The 20,020-nt window shown below is 40.7% G+C and overlaps 2 protein-coding genes across 3 annotated transcripts in view; both read right to left on the bottom strand.

Moving 5' to 3' along the window:
* Window positions 1-20,020, bottom strand: part of LOC308094996 (NACHT, LRR and PYD domains-containing protein 3-like) — a 569,186-nt gene that overhangs the window by 232,156 nt on the left and 317,010 nt on the right. The gene's annotated exons all lie outside the window — the stretch shown is intronic.
* LOC308095035 (stonustoxin subunit beta-like) lies at window positions 360-3,184 on the bottom strand. The gene has a single exon (XM_080441950.1). It carries the CDS (start codon window positions 3,105-3,107, stop codon window positions 2,520-2,522), a length of 588 nt encoding a protein of 195 aa, XP_080298076.1. The 5' UTR covers window positions 3,108-3,184; the 3' UTR covers window positions 360-2,519.

The raw sequence follows: 20,020 nt of genomic DNA, 5'->3' as shown, positions 1-20,020 counted from the left end.
ACAGAGAATCTAAGTCTTTACCACGGACACATTGATGAGCCCTGCTGCATGCTAAACAGCAACAACAATCTAAACAGCACAGAGTAAGGATTTCTAATTAATTTAGAGATCTGTTATTTATGGGTGCTTCTGTAGGTCTATCCATCAGTGTGACAGTTTACAGTTGGTAGTAAGCTTTGTATCTATAGTGAGCTGTATTGATTGATTGAATATGTTATCAGGCAGAAATGTAAAACAGCACAAGTACAGTTAATAACACTTTGTCTAAAAGGTCCGTCCAAAAAAGTCCTTGCGGTCTTGTTTCCATTGAGGTCGTGACATGACAACACTATGAATATTAATACACAGGAACAACGACATGTCAAGAATACATTTATTAAACTATTATTACTTCTACACATGATCATACAATAACATGTGAAGAATGAGAATAATATCACATTCATATTCAATGAAAACACAATAATGGAATGAGTGAGGAAACAATGATGTAATAATGAATCAATGAATAAACAATGATTGATTTGAGTTCATAAACACATTTAGTAGATGTTTGAATCCAGAGTGATTGACAAAGTCCAAGATGAGAGTCAAACTATGAGTCAAATCTGCTGTCAAAATGAACACTGCTCACATCACTCGGGTGGCTCAGTGGTAAAGTCCCTGCCCACCACCACGGAGGTTGTGGGTTACAATCCACCGTGGTGCATCCGGCTTTGTCCAACGTCTATGTGAACACAACTGGGGGGGGGGGGAGTGGGACGAAGGCCCTACGTCCTGCCGGTGGGGGCTCCTCACTGGCAGGTGAGCCAATAGGAGACAACACAGAGATGTGTGTGGGGAGGAATTCATTGGCATGACGACTAAACTGGGGAGAAACTTTGAAAAATCACACCCAGTGTGAAGTGAGCGGTGCTATTCATGAGTTATTCATTTCATCATGCATCTCGGTAGCCAATCACAGCACGTCCTGCGAAGTGACGTGCTTACATTTTTTACATTATTATTAATTTCATCATGCCCTCGCTAGCCAATCACAGTGCGTCTGCGAAGTTTGAAGTTAATTTCATCATGTGTCTCGCTAGCCAATCACAGCACGCCCTGCAAAGCTTAGCCTATGGGCGTGTTTTCCACAGCATGGCGTCACAGCGAAAGAAAAATGTTCACGACGGAAAGAAAAACTTTCACCACAGATGGGTCCTAAACCCTCTTATAGGAGCGGTTGCACCGCTCAAACATTATGCTACTAAGTTAAAAACATGTAATAAAAATAATGAACACTGAACACTGCTCACAATGTGTCGCTTTGTGACGTAGATCTTAGATATTAGAGGGGGGGGGGGGGGTGGACCAATTACAAAACCCTGTGGGACTCCAGTCAATAAAGTATACAGAGTTAACTGGTTAAGTATAAAGGTTTATATACAAGAAACAATATTGATACTGTGAGAATTACATGATCAAATAAACAGTTTTCCTCAGTCTATTCTTGTGTAAAAATATCAAAAATCAAATATACATAAAATGAGTTTGTATCATAAGAGACACAATATGACACTGATATTTACATCATCATCATCATCATCATCATCATCAGTGTTGATGGACACTTTTTATGATACATATTTATAAATGTATGGAGTGGAGGTTTGTTCACTTCTATCTAATCTAAGATCTAAAGCTCCCTGTGGTGATGACTCATTTATACCATAGAGTTTGACATTAATATGGATTTGACCAGGGACCCCCATTTGAACACATTTGTGGCAGGGACCCCCATTTGAACATATGTGTGCCAGGGACCCCCATTTGAACATATTTGTGGCAGGGACCCCCATTTGAACATATTTGTGCCACGGACCCCCATTTGATCATATTTGTGTCAGGGACCCCCATTTGATCATATTTGTGTCAGGGACCCCCATTTGATCATATTTGTGGCAGGGACCCCCATTTGATCATATTTGTTGTGAGCTTGTAGATCTGCTATTTTCAAATAGCCAATGTATAAAGGGAGTTAACGTGTTTAAACTGATTTTGAGACGACTGGTTATCAAAGTAGGGTCCAGGGGCCCCTGGGGGTCCTTGGGGGGTTCCAGGGGGTCCTTGGGGGGGTTCCAGGGGGTCCTAAGCTAAATGATTAAATATACATTAATAGCATCAAACTCAGTGTAACCACTTTAACCATGTATTACTTTGGTATTGGAAAATAGCAGATCTACAAGCTCACAATGTGTCATAATGTGATGTGTTGCAAGCTTCTTGTCTTATGGGTCAGGGGTCAAAGGTCAAAACTATACAGGAGCTTTAATGTGTGACTGTCACTGTGCTGCTTATTACATCATCATGATGATGTCACCGTGATGTCATGATGAGTCACTCATGCCCAAATATGGAGTCCATGACGTCAGACTCAGCTAGTCTCAAAGTATCCTGGCAACAGTGGTAACCATGACAACCTGCACTCACTCAAACATGTTGAGTAACCATGGTGACCTGATGTCATCCTCACATAGAGACTATCTCTGCTCACACAGACACACTGAGGAGTAGTAGTTTAACCTGAACCCAGCATAGAGAGGTTCAGAGAATGTGTTCTGGAAGGTGTACAGGTGTGTCAGTGAGTCAGAGGACCCTTTATAGAAGGACAGAGTCCCAGCAGGCCAGTCCAGATACACTGATACTCTGTTAGAGTCAGATGGACTGAGAGGGAGGACAGTGTCCTTACTATTGTGTCTGACAGTTACAGTGTAACTGTTACCATGACCACCATCTCTACAGTTCAGACTCCAGGACTTGTCATTGTCTCCAAGCCTACAGTCATCACCACTTCCTTTCCTGCTGATCCCTCTGTAAGTCACTGCTATATGAACCCCTCCACTCCACTCTACCTCCCAGTAACAGCGTCCAGTCAGACCCTCTGTACACAGAACCTGATCCCAGTGATCAAACCTGTCAGGATGTTCAGGATATGATTGATCCTGTCCCTGTGTCACCTTTCTGTTGTTCTCAGACAGAGAGAGGTCTCTGTGTGCTGTGTTTGTGTCCAGTGTGAGAGGATGGAAATCTGATGAGAAAAACAACACAGTAAACATTAAATACATCATTCACTGACACACACACACACACACACACACACACACACACACACACACACACACACACACACACACACACACACACACACACACCTCAGAAGATCGTCTCTGTCGGGTGGAAACCTTGTACGTCCAAAACATTTATTTTATTAATATCATTTTAAAACCATTTTAAAATAGCCAATGGTCAAAAGATCTACAAGCTCACAACGTGTCAGAGACACAAGGTTTCTGCCCGACGACAACACAGTAAAATGTGAGTCAGAATGTCTTAAAGCCTCCAGGTGAGAAGTGACTTTCTGTGAGAAAATGTTTACATTAAGTTTATGTGAAATGACATCAATGTGGAAAAGTACTCAAATGTTTTACTTAAGTAAAAGTATCAATACTGCAATGTATAAATACTCTGTTACAAGTAAAAGTCCGGGATTCAAAATGTACTTGTGTAAAAGTACAAAAGTATTGGTATTAAAATGTACTTAAAGTACCAGAAGTAGAAAGTACTCATTATGCAGAATGTCCCATTTCACAAGTTTTCAAATGTATAAATTGTATAAAAATCTTTTGAAAATAGCAGATCTACAAGCTCACAATGTGTCGCATCGCAACGCATTGTGAGCTTATAGATCTTCTATTTTCAAATGGCCAAAATGAATATAGGGCTGAAGTGGTTAACGTATGTTTTTAAGAATAATCTAAATGCTCCAAGTAACTAATAACTAAAGTTTTCAAATAATTGTAGTGGAGTAAAAGTACAATATTTGCCTCTGAGATGTAGTGTAGTAGAAGTAAAAGTACAGAAATTTGGAAATACTCCAGCAAAGTAAAAAATACCTCAAAATGTTACTTAAAAATACCTCAAAATGCTAATGCTAAGTAAAGCACTTGAGTAAATGTACTTAGTTACTTTACACCTCTGAAAATATACACATCCTGTTACATCAAAGGTTCCTAAAATGTTAAGGCTGCGACCCCATTTGAACCGGGGACCCCCCAAAATAATCATATTCTAACTGGGGACCCCTCAAAATAATCATTTGAACTGGGGACCCCCCAAAATAATCATTATTTCAACTGGGGACCCCCCAAAATAATCATTATTTCAACTGAGGACCCCCCAAAATAATCATATTTGAACTGGGGACCCCCCACCCTGACAAGCACTTGTCAGGGTGGGGGGAAGTTGTAGGAGTTGAGGAGTCATTTAGTTTGACTCGGTTCCACATATAAATATTGTGAAAATAGCCGATCTACAAGCTCACAACGCCTCAGCGTTGTGAGCTTGTAGATCGGCTATTTATAGCCAGGTCATTTATAGTCGATTGGCTATTTATAGTCGATTGGCTATTTATAGCCGATCTACCACTTATAGATCGGCTAGCTTGTAGATCTATTTTGTAGATCGGCTATTTTCACAATGTTTGCCTCTTTCTTACGTAATATTTGACAATTTGGCCATTTGGTGTTAAAAAGTGTCTTAAAAGTCCTTAAATTGTAACATTATAAATGTGCAGATACCCTGTATACACTTATACTGTATGTTGGTTTGTTTACTGTTGAGTGATAAAACAATGTTACACATTAAGATAATCATCTGGGGACCCCCCACAATAATTCGGGGACCCCCCTGGGGGTCCCGACTGCGAGTTTGGAAACCACTGCGTTACATAGAAAACATTCAGCATCTATAAGTTAGCAACACCTCACACCATGGTGTGAAGCGTTGCTAACTTGTAGATCGGCTATTTTAGTTATTTTTGAAATAAGGAGGAATTACAAGCTGATTTACAAGCTCACAACGTTTCACGATGCGAGGCGTTGTGAGCTTGTAGATCTGCTATTTATTATGTATATTCATTTTTTTATGTTTTTATGCACTACAGTTTTTACATCTACAAGCCGATCTACAAGCTCACAACCTGTCACAATGCAACATGTGAGCTTAGATCCGCTGTTTTTGAAATAGCCAATCTACAAGCTCACAGGCTGTCATGATGCAGGGCATTGTGAGCTTGTAGATTTTCTTATCTTACCACAACCCAATCTGCAAGCTCACAGGCTATTTTTACCTAATTTTCAAATATAGCCGATCTAAAAGCTCACAACGCATCATGATGTGATGCATGGTAAGCTTGTAGATCGGCTATTTTCATCTATTTCAATTAGTGATAATCTAGAATCCAATCTGCAAGCTCACAATGTGACGAGTTGTGAGCTTGTAGATCCACTGTTTAAAACAGCAAAAGTCCATATAAAAGTTCATCACACGTTAAACAACCTATTGTGAGTTTATGTTTGAAATACAGCTGATCTACAAGCTCACAACCTGTCACAATGTAATTCATGAGTTTGTAGATCTACTTTTGAGTTTTAAACAAAACCAAACTACAAGCTCACAACGTGTCGCAATGTGATCCTAGTGAGCTTGTAGATCGTCTACCTTAAAAAGAAAAAAAATCAGCTGATCTACAAGCTCACAACACATCACACTGATGTGCTTTGTGAGCTTGTAGATCGGCTATCTTTGTTATGTTTGATATATTGAGGTCTGAGGAAGATCCAGCAGGCTTTAAACATCACATTCATGATGGTAATAAACCATTTAACTTATGGATCATAATTATTCCAGTGCAGAGTTCTGCTCTGCATCTGGCTTTTTAAATTACTTTGGATGAGCGTGATCTTCTACTTGTTGATGTTTGAAATAACTCACTACCTGTCACATTGCAACATGGTGTGAGCCTGTAGATCGGCTGTTTTTGAAATATAGCCAAAACTCATAGCGCATCATAATGCGAGGCTTTGCAAGCTTGTAGATCTGCTATTTCTTGTAATATAGCCGATGTAAAGGCTCACAACGCAACATGATGTGAGCTTGTATATCGGCTCACAACCTGTCACAATGAGACAAGTTGTGATCAGCAATTTGTATTTATTTGTAATGGTCTATCTAAAAGCTCACCACACGTCATGATCGGGGTTTATTTATTTTTGGCCGTTAATTATAAAGATCACAGGCCACCGTGGCCGATTGGAAAAATGCTGTTATTAGACTATTTTATGTCTTTCTGTCTGCAATGGATAAAGCGGTGAAAGTTGGTGACACACATACATTGCAGGCAAGTAATGAACCTTCCTTGTACCATCATTCATGATGACATAATTAACATTAACAAAACAAAACAAAAGCTGTAGGTTTTGCATATTAAGGTTGAATGAGATGTAGGGCCCAAAACATATATTAATGTGTTTATACTGTGTGACGTAGTCACGCAAGCTGTTCATAACGCCCACTTTATTCCGTTTTTTTTTGGAAAGCGACACCTCTGCATGATAGAGTAGATAGATATTACTAGCCCACTTCATTCTTTGGCCGGTAAAATATAATCCTGTCGGTCAAGGTGGCCGGCCCAAAAAGTGCCTTGAGGAAACCCTGGTCATGATGCAATGTATTGTGAGTTTGTAGATTGGCTCTTTTTATGTTTGAAATACAGCTGATCTACAAGCTTACAACCTGTCTCAATGTGACTTGTTGTGAATTGTTAGATAGGCAAATTTTGTTTCAAATATAGCTTAACTACAAGCTCACAACGTGTCGAAATGTGACACGTGAGCTTGTAGATCGGCTATATTCTAAATATTGCCGATCTACAAGCACACAATGTGTCACAATGTGAGGCGTTGTGAGGAGTCGTGAGGCATTGGGTCTCATTCACTAAGCTCAGGTCCTTACATATGTTGTACTTATGTGCATATACGTGACTTCCCACGTTCAGTATTCATTCATCTTTTTTTGACCGTGAATTTGGGCGGACACTCAAAGTAACGTCTGCTCAGAAAAAGATTTATATGCCTTAAACCTTTCATATATGTTATTAGAATGCCTTATTCTTCATGAAAAATCAATGACAATAGTGCCAAACCTCAAATAATGTTTTTATGTGCCCAAAATATGTCAACACATTAAAAAAACATATGTCAAAGATCTATTGCTTGGATGCATATGGTAGACATGATGCAAATTCAACCAATTTGTATTTCTTTTCAGTTGACACATTTAGAGCTGAATTATTAGGTCCCTCTGCGTGTTTTCCGTAAATGTGGCCACAGTTTTTTCAAAATAAATAAAAGATTCATGTTGTTATATATATAGCAACATCTAAAATGACACAGATGCTTTCCCGGTTTTAAAGGTATAACAACGTATAGGCTTTCCAGGTCTTAATGGGTTAAGGACCGGGCCAAGAGCAGAGAAACCTCCTGAATTCCCTGGAAGCTCTACTGAAGAGTTTTCAGGACAGTATCTGGGGAGGGGCCAACCCACTATAAAACAGCAGTGGTGGAAAAAGTACTCACATTTTTTTAATTAAGTAAAAGTATCAATACTGCAGTGTAGAAATACTCTGTTACAAGTAAAAGTCCGGTAATCAAAATTTACTTCAGTAAAAGTACAAAAGTATTGGCATCAAAATATACTTAAAGTAACAAAAGCAAAATAACTCATTATTATTTTCAAATGGCCGAAATCATGGCGTTCATGCATGTGTTGTAATAATAATCTAAATCTGCAAAGTAACTAGTAACTAAAGCTGTCAAATAATTGTAGTGGAGTAAAAGTACAATATTTGCCTCTTAGATGTAATGGAGAAGAAGTAAAAGTATTAAGAATGGGAAATACTTTGGTAAAGTAAAAAATCCTCAAAAGTGTATAAGGGCGGATTCAGACTGGGTCCGATTGATTCAAACCGTTCCCGAGTACGATTGGCCTCTCGCAGCCGGCCAGTATTCACATTGGCCAAGATTCTTCCGCACTAGAGACCATTTCATGCAACAGTAATGGTAAATATGTGCCTCATGGGGGCGCTGTGGACTATGGGGCTTTGGGAGAGAGAATGTCATTCACAGAAGAAAAGTCACTTGTCAGAGTCTAGAGTGAATAATAAAGTTTGACTGTGTTCCTGACGTTGTCTTGAGTTATAATAACAACAGATCAACAATACACAACCAAAGAAGTGTGTGCGTTGGTCTTTGAAACCTCGAAATGTAACGTCGTCTCTGTTAATATGATATTGGCGTCACAGACGCATCCTTGGTATTTTAGCAGTGACGTCACAGACTAATCCTTAGTATATTTGCCAGACCCAAAGGGTATGGCTTACATGAGGCTTTGTATCTGTTTCATCAGATAGATTTGTGACGTCCCCTTTCGTCACGAACTATTCATGACATCATGAACTTCAGTTATAAAGTGGTTTGTAGGTGTGTTACATACTAGGACTTCATTTTGGGTCTGGCAGAACCAGGTCTCCTGGTCTTGTTATCCTTATATACGCGTTTGCTACACATGTGTTTTTTGTTTATGTTTTTTCACGGCTCGCGGTACTCAAACACTAGCGGGATTATTATTTCTTGTCAACATTCAAGTAGAACTATGAGAAGGTATAACCCAGCTAAACTAATGTGTCATTATAAAAATATATAAATGATATATGATTAGCAGTCCACTTCCTCCTGTTGGTACGGATGGATTCACATTGCATCGTTCCGTACCCGAATACGCATGATCCGGATCCGAGACTACCTCGGGAGGCGGTCTCGGGTACGGTACGGTGATCCGTTTCGGGGAACGATACGCAACGTTCACACTATCACAACATCAGCCAAGTGGTCCAGGGTGTGCACCCGGGACCATAGTGTGAATCCGCCCTAAGGAAAGTACTTGAGTAAATGTACTTAGTTACTTTACACCACTGTAAAACAGTGCATACAATGTTAATGTGTGATATTGACACAGACAGACAGATACTCACATTTTGTACTGAGTTGAGTAATGACTTGAGGATTAAGACAATCTTCTCCTCCATGTTTCACACTGTAGGAAATAGAACAACAATGCATCAATGTCTAACTCTCTAACACAACGTCTCCACTACCTGACACTACAGTGTTTCTCCTATCATTATGTTGGCCCTGCAGCCCATCCAGACATACTCACTGCTGCCCAGTTTGGATCTCATCACCTCCTCAGACTCCACCTAGCACTCCACTCTCCTTTATCCCTTCTTAATGCAAGTTTACTATGCAGATATATCTTGTTCTTAATGCAAGTTTACTATTCAGATATATCTTGTTCTTAATGCAAGTTTACTATGCAGATATATCTTGTTCTTAATGCAAGTTTACTATGCAGATATATCTTGTTCTTAATGCAAGTTTACTATGCAGATATATCTTGTTCTTAATGCAAGTTTACTATGCAGATATATCTTGTTCTTAATGCAAGTTTACTATGCAGATAAATCTTGTTCTTAATGAAAGTTTACTATGCAGATATAACTTGTTCTTAATGCAAGTTTACTATGCAGATATATCTTGTTCTTAATGCAAGTTTACTATGCAGATATATCTTGGATATGTCTTTTTATTTCTCAACCACAAATGTACGGAATGTTATTTAGATAGCATGTTGTTTAGGCATCCGAAAATATCCTGATAGATGCTGTGTTGACTCTGGACTTGATAAAACACAGTGGACCAACACCAGATGACATGGCACCCAAAATCATCACTGACAGTGAAAACTTCACACTGGAGTCAACACAGCATCTACCAGGAGATTTTAGAGGACTTTGTGCTTCCGTATGTTTACAAGCTTTATGGAGATGCTTATTTCCTTTTCCAGCAGGACTTGGCACCTGCCCACACAGAGCCAACACTACTAGTAACTGGTGTACTGACCATGGTATTACTGTACTTAACTGACCAGCCAACTGACCTGACCTGAACCCCACAGAGAATAGATGTTGTATTGTCAAGAGGAAGGTGTGAGACACTAGACTCAACAATACAAATGAGCTTAAGGCTGCTATCAAAGCAAACCTGGGCTTCCATAACACCTCAACAGAACCACAGGCTGATCACCTCCATGCCACGCCCCATTGATGAAATAATGTGTTCAAAAGTAGCCCAGACCAAGTATTGAGTGCATAAATAAACATACTTTTCAGATGGTCGACATTTCTGTGTTATATATCATTTTTTCATGCGCAATGAATCTAGAATATATGAACGTTTCACGTTTTTAATTATATTACGGAAGAAAATTAACTTTTTGAGAAGGATCTGTATATTTATATAACCTTATTTGTTTGTTGGTTAAAGTATTAACTAAATATGCATACATATTTGCATCTATTTGTGACTATGTCTACACTGACAAGAGTGAATACACTGTTAAGGGACAAACATGAGGGAAGAACTGCACATTCACTGTACTATCCAACATGGACACAGCCCAAGTCTACTCACATGGAGTTCTCCAGTAGGCCTACTGAATCATTCACCATGCTGAGGCTCAGGTCCAACTCTCTTAGGGAGGGATGAGAGTTTACAGCTGAGGCCAGAACTTCACAGCATCTCTCTGACAAGTCGCAGTGAGCCAGTCTGAATGAAGAATGAAACACCAGATGAAAAAAAAGAAAGAACTAGAAAAAGTGCTCCTCGGAGCACAGGTCTCCGCCAGGTCAGTTATTGTGGGCCGGCAATGTTCGGAATTCGCCAATCAGCACGGAATATGAAAAATTGGATGGAACATCTTGATCACTTGACTATTGATAATGTGTACCGATTTGCATGATGTTTGGACAAAATAATATAAAGTAATATAAAAAAGAAAAGTGTTGCAAAAATCGGCCTCCTAGTGGCGCTATAATAGGGCAATGTTAAAAGTTTGTTTCTCAACGTAGTGCAAATTCAGTTCATGATTTGCGGCATTTTGTTCAAAACGGGCCACTCCTGCAAACTTTAGATGTCAATCTTAGCCAATCAGGATGGACTATGAAAATCAAACTGATCCGTCTTGATCACATTACTATAGAGATCATGTGTACCGATTTGCGTGAAATTTGGATAACATCTTTAGGCTTAATATCGAAAAATGTGTTTTACATAAGTCGGCCTCCTGGTGGCGCAATAAAAGGCAAATGTGAAAAATGCAGGGCAAAGGTTTTTCCTTGGCCTCTATAGAGTGTGCATACAACGTTTTACACAGATCGGTGCAGTTATAGGTAAAAACATGAATCAGCCTGTTATAGCGCCACCATGAGGCTATTTTGAACATTTTCAAGTGGCATTTCTTCCTCGGCCTAATGGGAATATGTGTGCAAAATTCCACGGAAATTGTACGCTGTGTTCATGATTTGAGGCATTTTGTTCAAAACGGAGCACTCCTACAAACTTTGGAAGCCAATTTTAGCCAATCAGGATGGAATGTGAAAAATCTGAAAGAACCGTTTTGTTTAATGACTATAGAGATACTGTGTACCGTTTTGTGTCATTTTTGGACAAAATATGTAGGAGAATTTGTTTTGCACAATTCTGCCTCCTGGTGGCGCTATAAAAGGCCCATGTGAAAACTTTGGGGCAGAGGTTCTGAATTGGCATCCAGGGAGGGTGTGTGCACAGTTTCGCTGCGATCAAGCCAACGGTGCCGGAGATTAGCTGTACACAGACAGAATGACACGTTACAATATACATTATTCCTGGATTGAGAACCTGGACCTGGCCGTGATGGACCGTCAGGGTTTTGGACTAGGGACCCAAGAGGTGGAAAGGAAAAAAAGAAAAAGAAAGAAAGAAAATACAGCAATAATACAATAAAACAAGAAAGAAAACAAAGACAGATTCTCAAGATTCTGAAGTTCAGCTCACACACACATACAAGGCTGTTACTACCATCAAACACTCAATATAGATCATAATATACTGATGACATTAGGGATCCCCATATATGGGCATAAAATAAATGCACAAAATCTCTGTAAGTATGTATGTATTTATTTTAAGTACGTCTGTAGTTCAGGTATCTTGAGAACTGTCCGACAGACCAATGTCAAACTTGGCAAATGACCTGAGTGTATTCTTATGTCAAAAGTCCCTAAAAGGCCAATTTGAATTACTTCCTGACATAAGCAAGAACTTGTGCATAAATATGAATCTTGATTTCATTCACCTGTGTGATCCCCATAGCTGCATGTTCCTCCAAACACACCTGATTTTAATTATACAGCGCTACGCCATTTTGAATCTCATTCAAGATGGCGTCCAGACAGTGTATTAGTCATTTTAAACTTAAAGAGTACACTAAAATATGTATCTGAAAACATTGTTGTTTAGAAATAAGAAATGTAGATACATGAACAGGCTTCCAGTGGTGTAAAGTAACTAAATACATTTACTCAAATACTGTACTTAAGTACAATTCTGTACTTGTGATTAGTTGAGAAACAAATAGGCTTCCGTTTCAGACTGATCCTTTAAAATAAAATGAGCAGAAAAGCCATTTCATAATGTCTTTAAAGGAGCATTTCACCCCTGGAAGAAACTGCAATCACTCAATGGTAATAGTATTTGTAGTAGTTAACAGTAGCACAATTTAAAATTTGCAACCTATGGCCAGAAAAATAATGAAATCTGTGTGTTTGACTGGACTGCTGCATTACTACAATGACCATAATGCTTTGGTGCACTGCACCTCCTTGTGGCAGGGGAGGTTGCATGTGGGTGTGATCTCCAACAATAACATCCAAACAGCATGCCAGTGTTGCCATGTCTGCTTATTATAAGCGGCTTCTTTCTAAAATGTAGTTGATATTTGGGCTTGTTTCCAAATGTTTTGATTGTTGTTTAAACCAGTGGTTCTCAAACATGTTCATGTATTTTTCCACAGACCCCCATCTGAAATTATAATTTGTGCCAGGGAGCCCCTAACAAATATGTGTCAAAAATATTCCACATTTTGCACTTTTTCCCCCTCAAGATTTTTTTGTAAATAGCAGATCTACAAGCTCACAATGGGTCGCGAAGCGTTGTGAGCTTGTAGATCAGCAATTTTCAAATATATAATATCCCATGTCTAGGTAAAGTGCTCTTGGCCTAGTTATCTTCTTTTGGGCTTGTTTTCATAGACCTGGTTGCTTATTTCTCTCACAATATCTGGCAACACTGGCTGAAGAACTTGTACCTTGCACACGTTCATCTAGTTACATATATGTCCAAGGATTCGTTAGTGATGTCATATCACTGACAAATCCTTGGTATCTTTATGCAGTTCTACTTCCGTGTCGCATAGTAGTGACATCACTGTCGAATCCTTGGTATTATGATCCTAGCCTTTCGCGACAGTGTTTGTTTACCAGCGCTGCCACTCCACGCTGTATTTTTTTTTCACGCTTGCGCTTATGAAACACTACACAGGATTATTATTTCATGTCAACATTCAAGTACAACTATCAGAAGATAACTCAGGTAAAGTAATGCCTCACTCTGCAAGGGGGGTTGCCCGCTGGCCGCAGCTAATGGGAGTGGCCGAGTGGGGAAAGAAGGTTGAACAAAGTGTTACGGACACATTGGGGCTGTCTTTGGAGCTGGTCTGACTGAGACGCGCCGAGACATGTAGTGCGGAAAGGAAGGAGACATGTCTCTCGTGACGTAAAAAACTTTAGACCAGCGCTACTCAACCCGCGGCCCGCGGGCCGCATGCGGCCCCAACGCAGCGTCTTGGCGGCCCCTCATGGTCAAAGAAAAAAAATAAATAATAATAATTAATTTTTAAGCACAGGATAAAAATATACATTTCCGTTCAAATATATGTGTTGCAATTTTTTTTTTCAAAAACAAACAAACAGACAGACATACATACAGGTGCGTCAATTGTTACAGGTACTGTATAATGCATAGTTTTCTATGCATTTCGGGTTTTTTTGGGGGTTTGACCCCCATTTTTTCGGTGTCCGTTAATTCAATCTCTGGGAGTTGGCAACCCTAACCTTGCCATACCTTAGCTTTTGCTGAACTGATGCCACTGGACATACACACAAAATAAACAGGTACACTTTCAATATGATGTCAAAAAGTACATTTTCTTATAACAATAACAATGTGTAGTGTGTGTTACAAAATCCAAAATAGGACCGTTATTTTTAGCTGGCGGCCCCTTGGACTTTTGGCATTTTGCTGAGTGGCCCCTGAGCCATCTTAAGTTGAGTAGCCCTGCTTTAGACCAAATAATAAACTATACGAATGAGAAGTTCATTAACCCCAAATGTTTTCTATTTGTATTCACAATGGTGAATATTAGGAATTCAGATCTACAGAGTTCAGAAAGATGTTTCATAGGAAGGAGAAAAATACCACATGCTCATAGGAAGGAAATCTAGATCACCTTTGAACCTGCACAACTTTTTAAGGATGGTCATCTAGTGAAATCCCTATTAATGAAATGGACACTTGCACCCATTAATATCAATATAAATAATCAAAACTAGAAGATGATGATCTGACAAAATACATCCAACAACGATAGTGTAATTATTTTTTTCTCTAAATTTTTTATCCCGCGATTTTTGTAACCCATTTTTTTCACCCGGTGCCAATTTCCTAAGTGATCCTGGGCGCTACACCAGCCCTACACCAGCACTACACCAGTCCCCCACAGTAGGGAGGCCAGGGCCGAGCTCATGCTTCCTTCAATGCATGAGAGCCAACTGACCTTCTTGTCACCTGACAGGGGGGAGTTTCCCTGGTTGGACGTAGCGCGTGGAAGGAACACGTTATTCCAACCAGTTCCCTTCCCCTCCATCAGGCGCCCCGGCTGTCATGGGGGAGGCGGTATAGTGACCAGGATTACTACATGTTTTTGTGAGGGTATTAACTACCCTTGGAGACACGGGGAGAACATGCAAACTCCACACAGAGTAGGCCCTTTCGCCAACCCCACCTAGGGTATGGGCGCTGATGACGCGGAGGAGAAGACACGCCCCCAGCGCCCACAGCGTCCCCGGCGGGAATCGAACCCATGACCTTCTAGCTGTGAGGCGACAGCGCTACCGACTGCGCCACCGTGCCTCCTTCGATAGTGTAATTTTGTATCTCAGCATGGCAGGACATGGAGGTAGGCTTGATTCCCATGATATCATTCTTATTGATACATTCTCACCACAGCATTCATATTATATTCTAATAATACAGTACATAATAAAACAGAATTGATCAAAATAAATATAATAATAAATCTAATAAATAGGGTGAATTAATCTTACTTTAGGATTTCCAGTCTACAGTGCAGACTCTTCAGTCCAGCAGAGAGCAGATCCAGTAGTCCTGAGTCCTGCAGGTTGTTTTCGCTGAGGTCCAATTCTCTCAAATGTGAAGGATTAGAGCTGAGAGCTGAAGCCACAACTTCAACATCTGTCTGTCTGAGGTTACAGCCAACAAGTCTGTAAATACAGATTAAATAAGAGACTATCAAAACAAATTATACCTAGTTCACTTAATGGAAGTTAACTAAGAGATCTCACACACATGAATGGACTTGAGTTCTGCTGTTGTTCTGTGCGTACTAAGGTTGGGGTCGTCTGTCTGCGATTGGATGATTCGAATTAATGTTGGTTACCTTCACGTTACATGTGTGCACTTCACCTACAGTATGCTGAGTATACTAACATAGTTTTGTCTTCCATTAAAGGAATATTTCACCCCAAAAAAAAATCCCTATTAATTAAATATTGAATTAATGGAGATTTGAGTTGTTTAGTATTTGATTCCTGAACCTAAATCCAATATCCTACTACTTTAATTAAAATGCCCACTCTGTGGTGTACGTCCCGGGTTGGTCAGCACACAAGGTCTCCACTTGCCTCCAAACTTGCCACAGACTATTGATCAGTGCTCTGGCTAATGCCTAGGCTTCTTTCCCCACCTTTGATGTTCTTACATATTGTACAGTTAATATAAAACTACATTCTTTTTATTCAGGCACATTTTAGCCACCTTTTGTTTTGGCCACTAGGCCCACCCTACTGCACATGTGTGACATAGGCACAGTGTCCCATAAAAAGGACAAGGACTGACAGATAGAGATCTCCATATATGGCCATATCAGTTGGATCACTGGTGCATCGTAGATGTGAGGGCCACGAAGCGGCCCCAACCTCTAGTTTGAAAAAAAAACTCTAGTTTGAAAAGTTTGATTTTTATTTTTGATTTTTATTTTTTGACGTCTTAGACGTCCTGTGGTACCCAGGGCTATTTAGACGTCGGACGTCTTAGACGTCATGTGGCACTGAATGAGTTAAATCTGGATCATCAGTAGGCTCATAGTGATTACACTGTGAGAGTTGTTTTGGAGTTTATATCCTTTTCTTTAATATAGTTTTGCATTGGTTTTCTACCACAGCAGACACTGCTAATATTCTATTTTGGCTCAGGAATGCAACCAAAAATAAAAGGTCTGAGGTGGGGGGAGGGGCAGAGTGGAGTGTGGAACCGTCAACACCACTAGACGTCACAGAAAGACTGAACAGAGGAAGAGAGCAATGTTCAACCAGCTATTGAAGGTGTGAGAATGAGCAAATACATGGCATATTTACTATTTGGTGGAATTCATCATCTGATACACGAGTCACGCACAAATCAAGGCTTTACACAGCCTTTCATGAATCAGACGTGGCTCTTTATTTACAAGCAAACCTTCACTAAAGAATATAGCAGAAATGTTAAGTGCTGTGTGAATGAGGCCCATTAAAAATAACAATTATCTTGTCCTTTTTATTTTAAGTTCCACTACTGAGAGGATGGCAATGTCAGTGGGTTCAACACACTGGTCTGGTGGGGGTAACCAGCAGGGCTTTTAGACTGCTTTATTGTGGACTGGCCTTTATTTGCACATACACACAATACCACTAGTCACTATTTGAGACACAGTTTTATTGGAACCTTTATGTCAACCTTAATTTCTAATCAATGTGTTAGCTGTAATGTCACTAGGATGTTTCTATTCACTTGACTACTAACCGAGTCTTTCTGCAGTTCCTCACAGCTGGGATCAGTCTCCTTCGCCCCCACTCTGATGTGTTGTATTTGTCCAGGTCCAACTCTTCCAGAACCTCCTCGGACATCAGCAGCATGACAGCCAGAGCTGAACACTGGCTCTCAGACAGTTTCTCCTTTGATCCGTTCAGGTACTGTTTGATCTCCTGATGTAATGAGTGGTCGTTCATCTCCATCAAACAGTGGAAGATATTGATACATCTGTCAGGAGAGATATCATCAGTGTTTATCATGCTCTTTAGGTTCTTGATGGCTTTCTGGATGCTCTCTGGACTGTTCTCTGTCTGACCCAGTAGGCCTCCTAACAGACTCGTGTTGGACTTCAGTGAGAGGCCATGAAGAAACCGAACAAGTAAGTCCAGGTGGCCATTTTTACTCTTCAGGGCTTTTTTCATAGCGGCGTTCAGGAAGTCGGAGAGGGAGTAATAATCATGTTCCAGGAATGTCTCCAGTACCTTCATGTTCTTCTTTGAGAAACAATGGAGCAGGTAGACTGCGGCTAGAAACTCCTGGATGCTCAGATGAACAAAGCTGTAGACCGTTTTCTGGAAGAGCACACCCTCTCTTTTGAAGATCTCTGTGCACACTCCTGAGTACAGTGAGGCATCTTTCACATCAAGACCACACTCTTCCAGGTCTTCTTGGTAGAACAGGATGCTACCTTTCTCCAGATGTTCAAATGCCAGCCTGCCCAGCTTCAGGAGAACTTCCCTGTCAGACTCCATGAGCTGCTGTTGATTCACCTCATGTGTCTCATCATACTTCTTCTTCTTCCTCTTTGTCTGAACCAACAGGAAGTGGCAGCACATCTCAGTCAGGGTCTTGGGCAACTGTCCTGTCACATCTGTCCTCAACATGTCCAGCAAAACGGTAGCAATGATCCAACATAATAGTGGGATGTGACACAGGATGTGGAGGCTCCTTGATGTCTTCATGTGTGAGATGACTGTGCTGGCCTGTTTCTCATCACTGAATCTGTTCCTAAAGTACTTCTCCTTCTGGGGGTCTGTGAACCCTCGCACTTCTGTCACCATGTCAACACATGCAGGAGGGATCTGATTGGCTGCTGCAGGTCTGGTGGTTATCCAGAGGAGAGCTGAGGAGAGAAGATTCCCCTCGATGAGGTTTGTTAACAGAGTATCGACTGATGATGTCACTGTGACATCAGAAACAATGTCATTGTTTTTTTGTTTTTTTTGGAACAATGGAAATCTTCTTTCATCCAGACCATCAAAGATGAAGCCAACTTTCCAGACAGCAAGCTGCTCTGCTGTGACCTTCTTTAATGTTGGGTGGAATTCATGGATCAGCGTGAGAAGACTGTGCTGCTCATCTCTGACCAAGTTCAGCTCCCGGAATGAAAAGGGAACCAGGAGATTTATATCTTGATTTTCCAAACCCTTTGCCCAGTCCAGAGTGAACTTACGCACAGAGAATGTTTTTCCAATGCCAGCGATGCCCTTGGTCAGAACTCTTCTGATGGGTGTCTTTCTGCCAGGGAGGGGTTTAAAGATGTCACAGCAGTAGATTGGTGTGTCATGGAAGGTCTTCATCTTGGAAGCTGTCTCAAGCTGTATCACCTCATGTTGGCTATTAACCCCTTCACTCTCTCCCTCTGTGATGTAGAGCTCTGTGTAGGTGCTGGTGAGGGAAGTTCCAGACTCTTCTGTCATGTGATCTTTCACATCATCAAGACTGTTCAAACTGATCTTATAATCATTCAAATCATCCTGCAGACTGACATCTGAAACTAGAAGAACATTTATGTTTTAAACATTTCGGTTAATTTACAACTTAACGGCACACAATTTGTTAAGAAAAACAGCCAAAAGTAACAACACAAGATAAGTTGTTTTTGTCCAGAGTTGATTCATTGCACATAGACATTGATACAGACACTAATTTGAACATTATGTCAGACTATGATTTCTGCAATGTAGCATTATTTATTAACATATTGTTTTAATTAGTACAAATTTTGTCCAGTCTTACTTTGTCCAGGTGTGGTTTGACTGGGTGTCTTCAGTCCAGGTGTGGTTCTGGATCTCTTTCCACACTGGGGACAGCCATAGTGTCCTGTTGGAGCAGACTGGTCCCAGTATGAGGTGATGCACTGTCTGCAGAACCAGTGTCCACAGCTGGTAGAGACTGGATCTGTCAGAACCTCCTCACACACTGAACACCTGGACGCCTGCTCTGTCACAACACAACCACTCCTCTTCTTCTCTCTGTGGAAATGAAGACAATGTATATTTATTTGGCTGCAGATCCCCATCTGAAAATATGTTCTGCCAGGGACCCCCCATAAGAGAAGATTTGTGTTTGATCATTGTAATTTTTTTTAGTAAAATGATTGATTGATACAGATCTACAAGCTCAAAATAAGCTGCACTGTGATATGTTGTGAGCCTGTACATCAGCTATTTTGGATTATCCGAAGTATAAAATAGGGTTAAGTAGTAAGACTGTTTCTCATTTTGCTGGGGACCCCCTGTAACCCCCTAAAGGACCCCTGGTGGTCAGACCCCACTTTGAGAACCACTGCTCTAAAGAGGAAAATTACTAAAATAAATATATCCTCCATTTCTCCAATAATTTAACAAATGTGTCTGTCTGTCCCCAAAATCTCTTCTGCCCGCTTCTCCTCAATTGCTGCAGCAATTAATCAGCAATTGCACATGGCCATTGACCATGTGCACGGAACAGCGACGCCCGTTTTTCACTATCAACCAATTGTAAGCTGTTAATTAGCGTTTTTTTGTAAAATAATTTGGGCTATGGGACTTAGCGCCGCCATGCTTATAGCCGTCGCCATGGTTACATCCCCCCACGCTATAGGATGAACGATGAAACTGCACATGTGTCGAATCCATAGACCCACTCTGTTGCTGTCTGCCACATATGTGTTCGCGACGGGTCGCACAACGGCCGTGTGCGTGTGTTCGCGGCGGGGGACGGCTCTGGCCGCGTGAGTGTGTGTGTGTCCGCGACGGGGGACGGCTCTAGCCGTGTGTGTGTGTGTTCGTGACGGGGGA

Source organism: Gymnoscopelus braueri (genome assembly GCF_963280865.1).
Source record: "Gymnoscopelus braueri genome assembly, chromosome: 11".
NCBI lineage: Eukaryota > Metazoa > Chordata > Actinopteri > Myctophiformes > Myctophidae > Gymnoscopelus > Gymnoscopelus braueri.
Note: the sequence above shows the minus strand (reverse complement) of the source record. Positions and strands in the feature narration are given on the sequence as shown.

Excerpts from the sequence above, each read along its gene's own strand:
- LOC308095035 (XM_080441950.1), bottom strand. The coding sequence starts at position 3,107 with ATGATGTATTTAATGTTTACTGTGTTGTTTTTCTCATCAGATTTCCAT.